This window comes from Rattus norvegicus, chromosome 9 (assembly GCF_036323735.1).
Source record: "Rattus norvegicus strain BN/NHsdMcwi chromosome 9, GRCr8, whole genome shotgun sequence".
NCBI lineage: Eukaryota > Metazoa > Chordata > Mammalia > Rodentia > Muridae > Rattus > Rattus norvegicus.
In genome coordinates this window covers 105,084,048-105,102,391 of record NC_086027.1, presented here as the reverse complement: position 1 = coordinate 105,102,391, position 18,344 = coordinate 105,084,048, and the positions used below count along the sequence as shown (strand labels likewise).

General features: G+C 37.0%; 1 protein-coding gene across 14 annotated transcripts in view; it reads left to right on the top strand.

The window, feature by feature from the left end:
• The window catches only part of Slco6d1 (solute carrier organic anion transporter family, member 6d1), a 156,838-nt gene that overhangs the window by 84,883 nt on the left and 53,611 nt on the right, over positions 1-18,344 (top strand). For 5 of the 14 annotated variants that reach the window (XM_017596585.3, XM_039084005.2, XM_017596584.3 and 2 more), the window contains 4 exons: positions 475-539; positions 2,774-2,911; positions 4,197-4,265; positions 14,099-14,256. In XM_017596585.3, the coding sequence (XP_017452074.1) occupies positions 475-539; positions 2,774-2,911; positions 4,197-4,265; positions 14,099-14,244 (418 nt within the window). In that variant the 3' untranslated portion in view covers positions 14,245-14,256. Of the gene's footprint in view, positions 1-448; positions 540-2,773; positions 2,912-4,196; positions 4,266-14,098; positions 14,257-18,344 lie in introns of those variants that run through there. The other 9 variants (XM_063267542.1, XM_063267543.1, NM_001410265.1 and 6 more) reach the window with 6 other exon arrangements.

The following is an 18,344-nucleotide window of genomic DNA, read 5'->3' as shown; positions in this document are numbered from 1 at the left end:
GATTTAAGCTTTCTCCTTCATTTAGAGTGACATTTAATTAGAACCCAATCAAAAGTCAGAATGTGAAGTGAAAACTTACTGATATAATTTATGGAGTATAGAATCTACCACAAAGAGCAAACTAGGAAAGGGGAGAGTGGACTTAATAAAGCTGAAATGTACTTAAGGATTACGTGTTATAGAGAACAAGATAAACATTAGAGCTGGACAGATCTCTGCTCTTTCAGAAAAAGGTGGCTCAGGCAGATCTGACCCATAAGGTTCTTTCCCATGAAAAGAACTACAGGGTTTGAGTGTTTAGTTATCCTGTTAAATATTGGGTAAATGAATAGGTACGCACTCTGTTCATAGGCCATATTGAAATTTATCAGCCAGCTAAATATTTGTGGTATAAATTAAGTATAACATATACATTTAAAATCATGGACCTATCATCTGTCACTCACAGGTAATATCATTGCTATTTGCTTTCAGAAGTGTACCTGCCAGTTGGAATTCAATGAGTCTGGGTGTGACATATACAATTTGGAGATTCCTTGGTATGTGAATTCAGCTATATTCCATGTACAAAATTGTTCATCTTTGTTATGTAAATTTGCATGGATATTTAAACTTAGGAGGTAGATAATAATGTAAACTGATAAAAAGTGAATATGAGATCACTCTGAAAAATTTAGGAGCTAAGTAAGTACAGAGAGTAATTAGGTAAAATAAAAGCCACCCAATTAAATGAAATAAGCATCAATAATAATATATTAGCTGTAGCCTTACATTTGGAGCTGGAGTAACTTCACCATTGCATACAAGTTACACATGTTCAAAGAAATTGCATACTTCTTGCTGTATACTTGCAGATTCCCCACAAAAAATTGTATTCTGTGAAATATATTCCTTAATTATACTTTTTGAGTATATTTGTAGTAGTGATCATTCATTTTCTTCTGATACATAGTTTTCGGTTCAATAAGGAATAGTTTGGATGTCCCTATATACAATCTTGCCACTATTGCACCACGGGCACTGCCTGCTTGTAAGGTTTGTATTGTAGTAGGGTTTGGCCATGGAAAATACCCTACTTTTCTCAATCAGCCTCCATAGCTCACCCAGCTCTGTGAATGCTAGTCAGGAGAGAGAGTTCAGTGTAGTTTTCTCTGTATCCTGTAACCAAAGTGTGGGTTGTCTTCAGATGTCTTATCATCTAGATGTGATGGTACTAATATCAATGGTCTTAGAATGTACTGTTTCAAGTGTCTCTAAAGGCGTCCTTACCAGTAACCAGAAGAAAGAAAAATTGTGTTTGATGTTCTGATTTTTACTTAGTACTACATGTCTTCAAGGAGAATATTATTTACAAATGTAGAGTACCTCTGTTCAAACTCTGAAATAATTCTTTCCACATGACCCTGTAATACCATTTCTAGGCCAATAACCAAAGTATTTTGTATCTTATTACATAGGTACTAGCATGTTCACACCTTTTGATTTTATGTTGCATTACATCTAGGAATGGAGGCAACATAGATGTTTATCAGCTGATGAGTGGGCCATGAGAATGCATCCATGTACACAGTATATATCACATTACGTACCAGTAAAGAAAAAGTGACATTGAGAAAATTGCAGGAAAGTGGATATAAGCAAAATGAATTATATTGAGTGAGGGCAACAATGTTCAATGATATAATTCTACATGTTCTTTCCATATGCAGATACTAACTTCTGTTCATTTTTGTTTGATCTGAAGTACATGTTGAAACTAGAAATGGCCCTTTGCTAGATAGGATGCACTGGGGAGAAGGAATAACATAATGTAGGTGAGATGAAAATAGAGAAGGCGAACAGAGGGAGCAGAATGGTTTGGGCAGGGAGTACAATAATAGAGCAGCAAGAAGAATGACCAGGGGAAGCCTCAGAAAAACATTAAGTCTTCATGAAGAAGTTACGGGCAACATGATCTTGCTGTGTGAATCAAAGTATATAAAAGGGAATGATAAACTCATGTGATATGAAACCATAGAGAAAAGTACTGGGTCCTAAGATTTTAAAAGTATGTAGTAAAAGGAGGAGAAAAAGAGGACGAGTCAATTATAATTAATAATGATAGAAGATTTATGAAATCTCACTAGGTTTTAAGCTAAATTAAATATAAATAGAAAATGTAATTTATAGCAGCACATTGAACATTGCACATGTGTGTTTTGTTTTTTATTTTTTTTAATTTTTTTTGTGTGTGTATGTGTGTAAACAGGTTGGTGCCACATACAGTTTCAAACATTCACTGGGGAAATCTTGAAATATATTTCTAGGGGATAAGAGAAGCATTTTCCAGAGACACAGACAAAAAAATGCAATTAGAAAATGGTATGAAGTCACTTTTAGTCATTAAAAAATCTCATAGTTATCTATCTGTAAAGATTTTGTGAGTCAAAAAATCATGCAGTATAATTTTTGTTGTAAATATGTCTGCAAAACATTCCCTGAATAAAAAAAATGTATTCACGATTATTTGTAAATAACAGCATAGACAGAATTCAAAATGATTTCAAACTACTAATATTTGTGTACATACAAGGATCAGGCAGTATCAGGTCTTTTATCCAATAAAAGATGGCCGTTACAGTATTTTTTAAAATTGTTTTAGAGGTTCGTGTGTGTGTGTGTGTGTGTGTGTGTGTGTGTGTGTGTGTGTGTGTGTGTTTGTGTGTGTTTTGAGAAGCAATAATTCTTATCCTGTCAGTTTATGAAGTACTTCTATTCACTGACTATTTTATAGGCTCTGTTCCTGACCATCTACTTTTTGAATCAACATCAGATTATACTTGTAATTTCTGGGACATTAATTCATGTGGGGAAAAAGGACGGTGTTGGATCTATAATAAGAAAAATTTGCTCTTCACATTTCAGTCAACATGTAAGTGATGTGAATAGTATAAGTTTAAATAAATAAAGTTGATTTTAGAATTTTCCATTGTTTATGCCAAGGAAATAATTATGACTAATTACTTCGATAAGTAAAGGCTTATATAATTATGTAGAAATTAATTTATATACTTGTACTACATAATTTACGTAAATGCTTATATTTTTCTGGTAAGCACACTCTAGATTTCAGCATTATATATTAAGAAAGGGATAATAATTAGTATTTCAGTGTATAAACAATTTTATTTATTTATACAGCCAAATTAAAATTTTCTTATGAGTACTTTTGAGCATGACAGTGTTAAATATTAGTTGTTTTAATAAAAACTATTATATCTGTGTGGTGGTTTGACTAGGTATCACTCCCTCCCCCACGTACACACACACACACACATACAGAGAGAGAGAGAGAGAGAGAGAGAGAGAGAGAGAGAGAGAGAGAGGCAGACACACACTCATCTGTTTGAATTCTTGGCACATAGGGAGTGAGATATGTTTTGCCCTTCTGAAGTAGGTGTGGACACTTTTTAGAAAAAAATGTTAGTGTGGAGGTAAGCGTAAGTACTCCTATGCTCAATCTATGTATTCTCGGTGTAGCAAACTGTCACCTGATGCCTGTAGATCAAAATGTAAAACTCTTAATTTCTTTTCCATCACCATGTCTATCTGCATGCCAGCATGCTTTCTACCCTCACAGTAATTTACTTATAAGCCTGTGATAGCATAACCTAGTCCCAGTTAAATGTTTTCTTTTGTACGAGTTACTGTGGTATTTTTCCCACCAATAACATCCTAAGAGAGAAATTTGTACCAGTGAATGGAATATTGCTGTGATAGACATGACCATGATTTGATTTGGAGGAATATGTCTTTGGGCCTATGGCTTAGAAAAGCAATTTAATGCATTTTAAGTTGGAATAATGGGCCATACTAATAAGAAAATAGAAGACAGTGGTTCTGAGGTTGTTTTGAACTGTGGGTGCTTGACTCAAGAAGTTTCAGAGGAGAAGTATTTTAGTATGTTTCCTAGGTATCATTCTTGTTATATTAGGGTGAATAGTGTGGCTACTCTTACCTACCTCTGAAAGTCTTCCCTGAGAGTGAAGTGAAGAGATTTAAATTAATTTCATTGGAAAATGAAGTATCAAAACAGCCTAGGGTTTACTGTATTGTGGTTCACTCTTATGAAAAGAGGCAAGGAAAAAGACAAAACATATGGTTCATGGAGAAAATGGGCACATGGAAGTAAAATGGAGCTAAATCTTATGTTGAAGCAGATAAACATATTGAAGACATCAAACTGAATAAAGGGATTTGTGACATCAGTGCAAGATCGCAACAAGGTAAGTTACCATCTTGTGAAGAGGAATTAAAGACCAGTTTAGGTCTAGGCATGGAGGAATATGCCCTTAATTGTAGCACTCAGGAGACAAAGGTTTGCAGCTCTCAGTTCATGGTCAGCCTAGAGTAGATGGAGTTCCAGAACAGTTGAGTTTTTCCAAATAATGAAACCATCAAAAACAGAAAGCTGCTGAAGATATAATTGAGTAAGTGTGCTATGTTTCACATCCCAGCAAACAGTGGAACTTGGCATCTTTGCACATGTGGTTTTGGCTTTATAAGCTAGGATAAAAGAAAGAGGTTATCCCTGTATCCAAATCCTGTGGGGAAGACAGCTGAACACCCAGAAGTGCAGACATCCTAAGACTGCAGGACAGACTGCCACTTCTGCCCACTTCTGCCCACATCCCTGGTCCAAGAGGATACTGCATAGTGCCTCTGGACATAGAAATATAGGAACAGTCATCTGCTGGTACCTGTGGTACTTGTCTGTGCCCAGAACTGAACTGAACTGAACTGGTCAAACAGCTCCCTGTACCCAAATTCCATTGGGTAGAGAGCTGGACCGTCAGAAGTGCTGCAGACTTTCCTGAGAAATCTGAGGAGACTACCTTCTGCCCACATTCCTGACCCAAGAGGGAATTGCCTAGTGCCAACTGTGCCCCCTGGGTGCAAGGACCTAGGAGCAATCAGGATCAGAATGCTTCTGATTCCTACATGACCTTAGTGCTTAAAAACAGTCACCAGGAGCACATACACACATTAGAGCAGAGGCAAGACCCACTTTTCTGCTCCAAGTGACCTGCCTGGTAGACTCAGGAAACACAGAGGCAGAATTCCTCTGGGACAGGGCACTTCCTTATTTTGGTTGTGCCAAGAATTGGACTGATACCATCCCACAGTTCCCTGCACCCAAATCCCGTGTGGAAGAGAGCTGAACACTCAGAAGTGCAGACATCCTGAGATCACAGGAAAGACTGCCATTTCTGCCCACCTCTGCCCACATCCTTGGTATGAGAGGAAAGTGAGTAGTGCCTCTGGACACAGGAATGCAGGAACAGTCAGCTGCCCATACCTGCAGTACTGGTCTGCGTCCAGAACTGAACTGAAGTGAACCAGTCAAAAGCTCCCTACGCAGTACAAAAAGGAAAAATGTAATCTTCTTGCAATGAAACCAAAAGAGAGATACACAAACATAATTCTACCCCTAACAATGAAAATAACAGGAAGCGACAATCACTGTACCTTAATATCTCTTGATATCAATGGACTCAATTCCCCAATAAAAACATACAGTAACAGAGTGGCTACATAAAGAGGACCCAGCATTTTTATGTGTACAAGAAACATACTTCAGAGTCGGAAACATACTTTAGAGTCAAAGACAAACACTACCTCAGAGTAAAAGGCTGGAAAACAACTTTCCAAGCAAATGGTATGAAGAAGCAAGATGGAGTAGCCATTCTAATATCAAATAGAATTGATGTTCAAACAAAGTCATCAAAAAAGATAAGGAAGGATACTTAATATTCATCCAAGAAAAATCCACCAAGATGAACTCTCAATCCTAAATACCTATGCTCCAGATGCAAGGGCACCTACATTCTTCAAAGAAACCTTACCAAAGCTCAAATCACACATTGCAACTCACACAATAATAGTAAGAGATTTCAACACCCTACTCTCATCAATGGACAGATCATGAAAACAGAAATTGAACATAGACATTGAGAAACTAACAGAAGTTATGAACCAAATGGACTTAACAGTTATTTATGGAACATTTGATCCTAAAACAAAAGGATATACTTTCTTCTCAGCAACTCATGGTACCTTCTCCAAAACTGACCATATAATCGGTCACAAAACAGGAAGATAGAAATAATCCCATGCAACCTATCAGATAACCAAAGGTTAAGTCTGATATTCAATAACAAAAATAATGACAGAAAGCCCACATATACATGGAAGTTGAGCAACGTTTTAGTCAATGAAACTTGGTCAAGGATGAAATAAATTAAAGACTTCTTAGAATTTAAGGATAATGAAGATTCAATATACCCAAACTTATGGAACACAATGAAAGCAGTACTAAGAGAAAAACTCATGGCTCTGAATGCCTGCAAAAAGAAACAGGAGAAAACAGCTTGACAAGAAACCTAAGAGCTCTAGAACAAAAAGAAACAAATATAACCAAGAGGAGTAGAAGGCAGGAAATAATCAAACTCAGGTCTTAAATCAACCAATTAGAAACAAAAAGAATTATTCAAAGAATCAACAAAAACAGGAGCTGCTTTGAGAAAATCAATAAGATAGATAAAGCCTTAGCCAGACTAATCAGAGATCACAGAGACTTTATCCAAATTAATAAAATCAGAAATGAAAAGGGAGACATAACAACAGAATCTTGGAAAGTTCAAAATATCACCAGCTCCTACTATAAAAGCTTATATTCAACAAAACTGGTGAATCTGGAGGAAATGGACAATTTTCTAGAAAGATACCAGGTACCAAAGTTAAATCAAGAACAAATAAACCATCTGAACACCCCCATAACTCCTAAAGAAATAGAATCAGCTATTAAAAGTCTCCCAACCAAAAAAGATCCCAGGACTAAATGGGTTTAGTGCAGAATTCTATCAGACCTTCATAGAAGACCTCATACCAATAATGTTCAAACTGCTTCACTAAATAGAAACTGACAGAACACTACCATATTCCTTCTATGATGCCACATTTACTCTTATACACAAACCACACAAAGACTCAACAAAGAAAGATAGGTCAGACGAATTTCCCTTATGAATATTGATGCAAAAATACTCAATAAAATTCTTGCAAGCCAAATCCAAGAACACATCAAAAAGATCATCATGATCAAGTAGGCTTCATCTCAGGGATGCAGAGATGGTTTAATATTTAAAAATCCATCAATGTAATCCACTATATAAACAAACTCAAAAATAAGAACCACATAATCATTTCATTAGATGCGGAGAAAGCATTTGAAAAAATTCAACACTCCATCATGATAAAAGTCCTAGAAAGATCAGAAATTCAAGGCCCCTAGCTAAATGTAGTAAAATCAATATACAGTAAACCAGTAGCTATCATCAAATTAAATGGAGAGAAATTTGAAGCAATCCCACTAAAATCAGGGGCTAGACAAGGCTGGTAACTCTCTCCCTACTTAGTCAATATAGTACTTGAAGACTTAGCCAGAGCAATCAGAAAATGAATGGAGGTCAAAGGCATACAAATTGGAAGGGAAGAAGTCAAAATATTACTATTTGCAGATGATATGATGGTTTACTTAAGTGACCCTTACAGTTCCACCAGAGAACTGTTTACTTAACATGATGAACATGTTAAATGAAATTCTGGATATGAAATTAACTCAACCACATCAGTAACCTTCCTCTACTCAAAGGATAAACAGGCTGAGAAAGAAGTTAGGGAAATGACACCCTTCACAGTAGTCCTAAATACTATAAAATATCTTGGTGTGATTTAACCAAGCAAGTGAAAGATCTGTTTGACAAGAACTTCAAGTCTCTGAAGAAAGAAATTGAGGAAGATCTCAGAAGATGGTAAGATCTTCCATGCTCATGGATTGGCAGGATTAATAAAGTAAAAATGGCCATTTTGCCAAGAGCAATTCACAGATTCATTGAGATCCCCATCAAAATTCCTACTCAATTCTTCATAGAGATAGAAAGAGAAATTTGCAAATTTATTTGGAATAACATAAAACCCTGGATATCAAAAATATACGCAACTATAAAATCTTCTGGGGGAATCACCATCCCTGACTTCAAGCAGTATTACAGAGAAATAGTGATAAAGACTCTGTGATAATGATAGAGAGACAAGCAGATAGATCAGTGGAACAGAACTGAAGACCCAGAAATGAACCACATTCCTATGGTCACTTGGTCTTTGACAAAGGAGTTAAAACCATTCAGTGGAAAAAAATAGCATTTTCAACAAATGATGATGGTTCAACTGGAGGTCAGCATGTAGAATAATACAAATCGAAGCATTCTTATCACCCTCTACAAAGCTTCATTCCAAGTGGATCAAGGACTTCCATATAAAACCAGATACCCTCAAACTAATAGAAAAAAAATGTAGGTAAGAGTCTAAAATACATAGGCACTGAGGAAAACTTCCTGAACAAAATACCAATGGCTTATTCTCTAAGATCAAGAATGGACAAATGGGATGTCCTACAATCTCAAAGCTTCTGTAAGGCAAAGGACAGTGTCATTAGGGCAAAATGGCAAATATATCCAAAATATACAAAGAACTCAAGAAGTTAGACTCCAGAGAGCCAAATAACCCTATTAAAAATGGGGTACAAAGGTAAATAAAGCATTCTCAGCTGCAGATTATCGAATAGCCAAAAAGCACCTAAAGAAGTGTTCAACATCCTTAGTTATCAGGGAAATGCAAATCAAAACAACCCTGAGATTCCACCTCACACCAGTCAGAATGGCTAAGATCAAAACCTCAGGTGACAGCAGACGCTGGTGAGGTGGTGGAGAAAGAGGAACACTCCTCCATTGTTGGTGAGACTGCAGACTGGTACAACCATTCTGGAAATCAGTCTGGAGGTTCCTCAGAAAATTGGATATTCCACTATCTGAGGACCCAGCTATACCACTCCAGGGCATATACCCCAAAGATGCTCCAACATACAACAAAGACAGATACTCCACTATGTTGATAGCAATCTTACTTATAATAGCTAGAAGCTGGAAAGAACACAGATGCCCTTCAACAGAGGAATGGATACAGAAAATGTGGTACGTCTACACAGTGGAGTTCTACTCAGCAATCAAACACAGTGACTTCATAAAATTCATAGGCAAATGGAATGAACTAGAAAATATCCTCAGTGAGGTAAACTAACCACAGAAAAACACACATGGTATACACTCATAGATAAGTGAATATTAGCTCAAAATCTCGAATTAACCAAGATGTAATCCACACACCACAGGAAGCTCAAGAAGAAGTATGACCAAAATGTAGATGCTTCCACTCCTTAAAAGGGGGAACAGAAATATCCATGGGGGGATATGGAGGCAAAGTTTAGAGCAGAGACTGAAGGAATTCAGAGCCTGCACCACATGTGGCCCATGTTTATACAGCCACCAAAACTAGATAATATTGATGAAGCTAAAAAGTGCATGTTGAAGGGGACTGGATATAGATCTCTCCTGAGAGACATAACCAGAGCATACCAAGTACAGAGGTGAATGCTAGCAGCAAACCAATGAACTGAGAAAAGGACCCGCTTGGGGTAATTAGAGGAAGAATTGAAAGAGCCAAAGGGGCTTGCAACACCATAGGAACAGCAATGCCAACCAACCAGAGCTTCAAATTACCAAACCACTAACCAAAGTTATGGTTAGCATATACAGCCGAAGAAAGGCTTATTGGGCATCAGTGGAAGGGGAAGCCCTTGGTCCTGTCATGGTTGGACTGCCAGTGCAGGTGAATTGGGGTGGGGGGGCAGTAAGGGAGGTTGAGTCAGGGGAACACCCTTATGGGGGAGGTGTACGTGATAGGGGGCTTATGGACAGGGAACCAGGAAAGGGAATAACATTTGAAATGTAAATGAAGAAATATATCTAATGAAAGGAAAAGAAAATAGCAAGTGACACCTCTTAAAAAAAAAAGAAAGAGGTTATAGAATTTGCTTTTGTAACTAAGAAATCTTGCAAACACAAGGAATGTGTCAAGGGTGTCCCTCCATGGAGACAAAGAAGGAGAAGATTAGATTGTCTTGGAGACCCCAAAATGTTGGAGCTGTCAGGTCCATTGGATACCTACCAGAGGCTAAACACAGGGAATGAAATCAGCCCAACAGAGTGATGTGTGTTGGAATCAACAACATTGGAAGGAGTTGAAGATTTGAGTAGCACTTTGACATCAGACACTGAGAAGAAGAGTTCAGAGTTTGTGAAGCTGGGTGCTTGTGTTTGTTTATTTTTGTTTTTTTGTTTTGTTTTGTCTGCCTTGCTTTGGTCCAGTACTTTTTCTATGTCAATCACCATCTATATATCCATGCTGCCATGCTTCCCACCATGATAACCATGGATTAATATTGTGAAAATGTAAGCAGGCCAAATTAAATGTTTTTCTTTATGAGTTGCCATGGTCATGGTGTCTTTCTACAAAAATAAAACACAATGTAAGGCAAGTTGTAAATCATATAATTAAAACACTTTTATCCCTTTGAAGTCTAAACAAGAATGTTCTCATTTTTGATAAGACAAGACATACATTTTGCTATTTTTATTTATTGAAAATCTCTCAAATATATGAGAGACATGATGTCCAGACAAGGTAAAGAGGTTTCCCTGAATGCTTCTTTTAAAGAAAAGACAAATAAACATAATAGCTTCATGAAAAAATATTGGATCAAGACTGACAACAAATCTGCTAAGAAACAATGAAGAAGGAAAAAGAGATTCATGTTAATTCAGATATTTTATCTACGATTTTAAGAATGATGGACTTCACTCAAATGAATGCTTAAATTTGATAAAATATTTGTGCATAAAAGACACTGTTAATGTGTTTTAGTTTAATTGGTGTCAGCACATTGAAACAGAAATTAATGTTGTATGTGTGTATGTTTATGTTAATGCATAGAGTTAGTGCTATGTATAATTTGGAATATACTCCACTGGGATATGTCTACTATATAGACATAAACAAGAGAACACAATCAGCAAAAAAGAGTATGTGAAAAAGAACTCTTCTTTCAACAGAAAGAAAAAAATCAGAAAAAAACACAGGGGCTGAGGTAATAAATTATAATTTCAGTGGCTGGCTCACATAAGCACAAAAAAATTCTGATAAGTCAGAAGGCACATCATTTCAAATTATCCAGTCAAGGAAACTCAAAGCAAGGAGAATATGAGGTAGTGAAGAAAAGATAGGAGTTTTTGGTCACCATCCAGAAATGTCACAAAGAATGCATAGGAATCTCACAAAGTGATGAATAGATAGTGGCCATATGTCATTAAATGTGAGAATCTATTCTGATCCCAAAAGTAGGAAAAATACCTCTTTTGAAAATACGGATAAATCTAATAGATATTGTGTATATTAATATTCCATTTTCAATGCTCTAAATATAGTTGAGTCTTGTTATTTTATAATAAAATTTATATAGTCTATAGTCTTGAAGTTTAAAATCTCAATTAGGATTACAAATTCTATTGGATGCTTTTGCCACATCAGATCATAGTCCTCAACATAATACCTGTCTTTCAGAGAACTACCACACTATGAGATAGGAAGCTAGAAATCTAGAGCTTAGGCTTATCTCTATGATGGGAAGTAATTAAGGTCAATGACTTGGAAAAATCCATATCTGTAGGGTTCCCTATGAGTCTCCTTCTATGCCATACATCTTATAAGACTCTTCAACAGTGCATTATTAATACAATACACTTATGTTTCCATTACATAAATATCCAATCTGCAGCAACCCATCCCTGTCCTCTAAGATCTATGGCATTCTCCAAATATAAAATATAATAATCCTAAAGTTATAGTTCCAAGGATTCTAAAATATCCCTGTAAAGATTATTCTGTAGCCTGTATTTCATTATTCTGATCCAGAACTGGACAGTCCTACAGAGTTACCCTAACATCATTAGCAAGTGCTTACTGGACCACACTAATGTGTTGTTCTTCCATACATGGTTTTGCTCTTTCCTGACCAGAGTTTAAATTTTTCTAGTCATTACTAGTGTAGAATTCTGAATAAAACCAGCCAGGGTTGATCACAGTGTGTCATTACTGTTTCGTTGTTTGAATATTGCCCTCTCAATATTAAGCCCATTTCTTGGTATTTCTTTGCTCTCTTTGTTCTTTGCAATCATTCCAGGTCAGTGTTTTATTTGGTACAACAAAAAACACAATATAGCAAAACTATTGTCAACAATAAATGAACTTCTGGGGGAAGCACCATCCTTGGGCTCAAGCTATATTACAAATGTCATAAAAACTGCATTACTGATAAAGAGACAGGCAGGCAGATCAAAGGAATAGAATTGAAGATCCAGAAATAAACCTACACACCTATGGTCACTTAACATTTGACAAAGTAGCTAAACGCATCCAATGGGGAAAAGACAGCATTTTCAACAACTGGTGCTGGTTCAGCTGGAGGTAGGCATGTAGAAGAATGAAATTGACCAATTTTTATCTCCTTGTACAAAGTCAAGTCCAAAGACCTCCACATAAAACCAGATATACTGAAAATAATGGAAGAGAAAGTAGGGAAGAACCTTGAACACATAGGCACAGGGAAAATTTCCTGAACAATGGCTTATGGTCTAAGATTAAGAATCAAGAACACCTCTTAAAATTGCAAATCTGTGAGGCAAATAATACTGTCAGTAGGACAAAGTGTCAACCAACAGATTTGGAAAACATTTTTACCAATGCTTCATCTGATAGAAGGCTAACATCCAAAATATACAAAGAACTCAATAAATTAGACTCCAGAGAATCAAATAACCCTTTTAAAAATGGGCTACAGAGGTAAACAAAGAATTCTCAACTGAAGAATATCAAATGGCCATGAAGCACCTAGAGAAATGTTCAACAACATTAGTCATCAGGGAAATGCAAATCAAAAGAACCCTGAGATTCCTCCTCACACCAGTTCATAGCAGCTTTATAATAACTAGAAGCTGTAAAAAAACCCACATGTTGTTGGGAACAATGACTATTAAAAACAATGACTTCATGAAATTCTTAGACAAATGGATGGAACTTGAAAATATCATCCTGAGTGAGGTAACCCAGTCACAAAGAGCATACATGGTATGCACTCACTGATAAATGGATATTAGCCCCAAAGTTGGAATATCCAAGATACTATTCATAGACTATATGAAATTCGAGAAGAAGGAAGACCAAAATGTGGATGCTTCAGTCCTACTTAGAAGGGGAAACAAAATAATCATGAGAGTTAATACAGGGACAATGAGTGGAGCAGACACCAACGGAAAGGCTATCCAGATACTGCCCCACCTGGACAACCATCCCAAATGCAGTCCCTGAACTCAGTCACTATTGCTGATGCCAAGAAGTGCTTGCTGACAGGAACCTGATATGGATGTGTCCTAGAGGACCTTAATGATACAGAATAAGATGCTTGCAGCTTTCCATAAGACTGAGGACGGGGACACCAGTGGAAGAGTTAGATAAGCACTGAAGGAGCTGAAAGGTTTTGCCACCCCATAGGAATAACTACAATATCAACCAACCATCCCCTGCCTCCCCAACAGCTCCCAGGAGCTAAACTATTAACTATCACAGTTAACTCCACTCATTTTTCTACAACATTTGGATTCTAACAAGGTATTGCATTTGTGAAGTTTAATTAATTTTATATAATATTTGTAATTTTCAGAAATGAGAAAAAATTAAAAGTATAAAACAATTATATTAGTATATATGTGTGGAAAGCAATCAATATTTTGAACAATTAAGCTAAATAAAACTTAAAGCTTGTTTCTGTTCTTAATGTTACGTATATTTTGAAAATATAATTTGTGTACTTTCAAATTAACATAGTTTGTGAATTAATAGAACATTACTTTTTGGAACTTATCTGATAAGTATGGGAAATTTTGTAAGCATTTTAAAATACATAATTTGACATAAGATTATAAAATCATGTAAATGGGAAATTAACACCTCCGGAAGTAAACAATATGTTTTATTTAGGAAAGAGGCATTTTTCATTAAAATAGTGTTAAATATGATATAGTTACACTCCTATTTTTTTTAACTTCAGGGATTAGCATGCAAATATCAACAGGCCTGCTTTGTCTTTATGGGATTTATCGACATGATTATGTGGTAAAGGAAAAGAATAAAAGTTTGCCTATACATGTAAAGGATGAAAAAGAAAAAGAAAAAAAAAGCTTGATTTCTAACTGATTTCTCCATTGGGTAAGGCTGGTTTGCTTTCTCTGTCACTGGAATATCATACTGATAATTTTAAAGCAGTAATAGTGAACAGTTACATTAAAATATGCTTCATATTATCATAAAAAATTTTAAAATTTGTATTAGATATATTTCTTCACTTACATTTCAAATTGTATTCCCCTTCTCGGTTTCCTGTCAATAAGCACCATTCCCTCCCCTCCCCCTCCCCTATACAGGTTATCCCCCTATACATCCCCCTATTGTCCCCCCCCCATATTCCCCTGCACTGGGGGTCCAACCTTGGCAGGACCAAGGGCTTTCCCTTCCCCTGGTGCCCCCATAAGGCTATTCTCTGCTACACATGCAGTTGGAGCCCTGGGTCAGTCTGTGTACAGTCTTTGAGTAGTGGTTTAGTCCCTGGAAACTCTGGTTGGTTGGCATTGTTGTTTTTATGGGGTTGTGAGCTCCTTCAGCTCTTTCAATACTCCTTCTAATTCCACCCAAGGGGGTCCTATTCTCAGTTCATTGGTTTGTGTTAGCATTGACCTCTGCATTGGACATGCTCTGGATGTGTCTCTCAGGAGAGATCTATATTCAGTCCCTTTCAGCGTGCATTTTTTAGCTTCATCAATCTTATCTCGTTTTGGTGGCTGTGTATATATGGGTCATATGTGAGGCAGGCTCTGAATGGCCATTCCGTCAGTCGCTGCTCTAAACTTTGCCTCCATATCCCCTCATTTGGATAATTTTTCCCCTTTTAAGAAGGGTGGGAGCATCCACATTTTGGTCATCCTTCTTTTTGAGTTTCCTGTGGTCTGTGGATTGCATCTTGGGTAATTTGAAATTTTGGGCTAATATCCAATTATCAACGAGTACATACCAAGTGTGTTTTTTTGTGATTGGGTTACCACACTGAGCATGATATTTTCTAGTTCATTCCATTTGCCCATGAATTTCATTTCATTGTTTTTGATAGCTGAGTAGTCCTCCATTGTGTAGATGTACCATATTTTTTGAATCCAGTACTCTGATGAAGGGCATCTGGGTTCTTTCTAGCTTCCATTTATTATAAATAAGGCTGCTATGAACATAATGGAGCATGTGACTTTGTTGTATGTTGGAGCATCTTTTGGGTATATGACAGTGTTGGCGCCAGCACCAACCTCGTACGGAGAATTGAGCGAAAGCCTTCGGGATGAAAGAAGCACACACACGCAGGTTATTCGTGTCAAGCCAGGAGAGGAAGTGAGAGAAACTCCCTGTAGCTTTATTCACCACTTATATACCCAAGTTCCCCAGGTAGAAAATATCTGGGAAGCACAGAGGGAAACCCTGGCTGTGACTTTGTGACTTTGGTAACAAAAGACCAACTAGGAGACCTGAATTAATTAGGGAGAAATCCGAGAAGACCAGCCTAAATCACAAGGATAAAGGCTGAGGAAGCAAAAGGCAGAAGTAAATTGACCACCACCCAGGTGTGGTCAAGGTGTGTCGGTTCCACGTGCATCAGCTGGGCTCAGCAGAGGTCATGCAGTGGAGACACCGGGTGTTTACTACTTGGTCTTTTCTTCCTGTGCCTTAAATACATGGGAGAGGCTCTCGTGGAGTATGTGTGGCCAAGAGTCATGTAGCCACTTTGAGCTATCCAGGCCCAAGCTGGGTCCTCAGGTATTGAAATGTCCAATTTTCTGAGGAACCTTCAGACTGATTTCCAGAGTGGCTGTCCCAGTTTGCAATCCCACCACCAATGGAGGAGTGTTCCTCTTTCTCTACATCCTCGCCAGCATCTGCAGTCACCTGAGTTTTTATCTTAGCCATTCTGACTCCTGTGAGATGGAATCTCAGGGTTGTTTTGATTTGCATTTCCCTGATGACTAAGGATGTTGAATATTTCTTCAGGTGTTTTTTGACCATTCGATAATTCTCAGCTGAGAATATTTTGTTTAACTCTGTACCCCATTTCTTAATAGGGTTATTTGGCTCTCTGGAGTCTAACTTCTTGAGTTCTTTGTATATTTTGGATATTAGCCCTCTATCAGATGTAAGATTGGTAAAAATCTTTTCCCAATCTGTTGGTTGCTGTTTTGTCCTAATGTCAGTGTCTTTTGCCTTGCAGAAGCTTTGAAGTTTTATGAGGTCCCATTTGTCCAGTCTTGATCTCAGAGCATAAGCCATGGGTGTTTTGTTCAGCAAATTTTCCCTAGTGCCCATGACTCTTCCCCACTTTTCCTTCTATTAGTTTGAGTGTATCTGGTTTGATGTGGAGGTCCTTGATCCACTTGGACTTAAGGTTTGTACATGGTGTTAAGAATGAATCAATTTGCATTCTTCTACATACTAACAACCAGTTGAACCAGCACCATTTGCTGAAAATGCTATCTTTTTTCCATTGGATGGTTTTGGCTCCTTTGTCAAAAATTAAGTGACCATAGGTGTGTGGGTTCATTTCTGGGTCTTCAGTTCTATTCCATTGGTCTATCTGTCTGTCTCTGTACCAATACCATGCAGTTTTTATCACTATTGCTCTGTAATTCTGCTTGAAGTCAGGGATGGTGATTCCCCAAGAAGTTCTTTTATTGTTGAGTATAGTTTTCACTATCCTTGGTTTTTTGTTATTCCAAATGAATTTGCAAATTGATCTTTCTATCTCTATAAAGAATTTAGTTGGAATTTGATGGGGATTACAATGAATCTGTATATTGTTTTTGGCAAAATGGCCATCTTTACTATATTAATCCAGCCAATCCATGAGCATGGGAGTTCTTTCCATCTTCTGAAATCTTCCTCAATTTCTTTCTTCAGAGACTTGAAGTTCTTGTTGTACAGATCTTCCAATTGCTTGGTTAAAATCACACCCAGCTATTTTATATTATTTGGGACTATTGTGAAGGGTGTCATTTCCCTAATTTCTTTCTCAGTCTGTTTTCCGTTGAGTAGAGGAAGGCTACTGATTTGTTTGAGTTAATTTTATACCCCAACACTTTGCTGAAGTTGTTTATCAGGTTAAGTAGTTCTCTGGTGGAACTTTTGGGGTCACTTAAGTACACTATCATAATATGTGCAAATAGTGATATTTTGATGGCTTCTCTTCCAAATGTATCGTTTTGACCTCCTTTCATTGTCTGATTGCTCTGGCTAGGACTTCAATAACTTTACTGAATCAGTAGGGAGAGAGTGGGCAGCCTTGTGTAGTCCCTGATTTTAGTGGGATTGCTTCAAGTTTCTCTCCATTTAGTTAACAGTTAGCTACTGGTTTGCTGTATATTGCTTTTACTATGTTTAGATATGGGCCTTGAATTCCTGATTTTTCCATGACTTTTATTATTATCGCAGCATCTAATGAAATAATCATCTGGGTCTTATTTTTTAGTTTGTTTACATAGTGGATTACGTTGGTGGATTTTCATATATTAAACCATGCCTGCATCCCTGGGATGCCTACTTGATCATGATGGATGATCTTTTTGATGTGTTTTTGGATTCAGTTTGCAAGAATTTTATTGAGTGTTTTTGCATTGATATTCATAAGGGAAATTGGTCTAAAGTTCTTTGTTTTGGTTGGTTCTTTGTGTGGTTTCAGTAGAAGAGTAATTGTGGCTTCATAGAAGGAATCTGGTAGTGCTCTGTCTGTTTCTATTTCGTGGAACAGTTTGGACAGTAATGGTATGTGGTCTTCTAGGAAGGTCTGATAGAATTCTCTAAACCCATATGATCTTGAGCTCTTTTTGTTTGACAGACTTTTAATAACTGTTTCTATTTCTTTAGGAATTATGGGGTTCTTTAGGTAGTCTATTTGTTCCTGATTTAATTTTGGTACCTGGTATCTGTCTAGAAAATTGTCCATTTCTTCCAGGTTTTCCAATTATGTTGAATATAAACTTTTGTAGTAGGATCTGATGGTTTTTTTAATTTCTTCAGATTCTCCCTTTTCATTTCTGATTTTGTTAATTTGAATACACTCTCTGTGACCTCTGGTTAGTCTGGCTAAGGGTTTATCTTGTTGATTTTCTCAAAGAACCAACTCCTGGTTTTGTTGATTCTTTATATAATCCTTTTTGTTTCTACTTCATTGCTTTCAGCCCTGAGTTTGATTATTTCCTGCCTTCTCC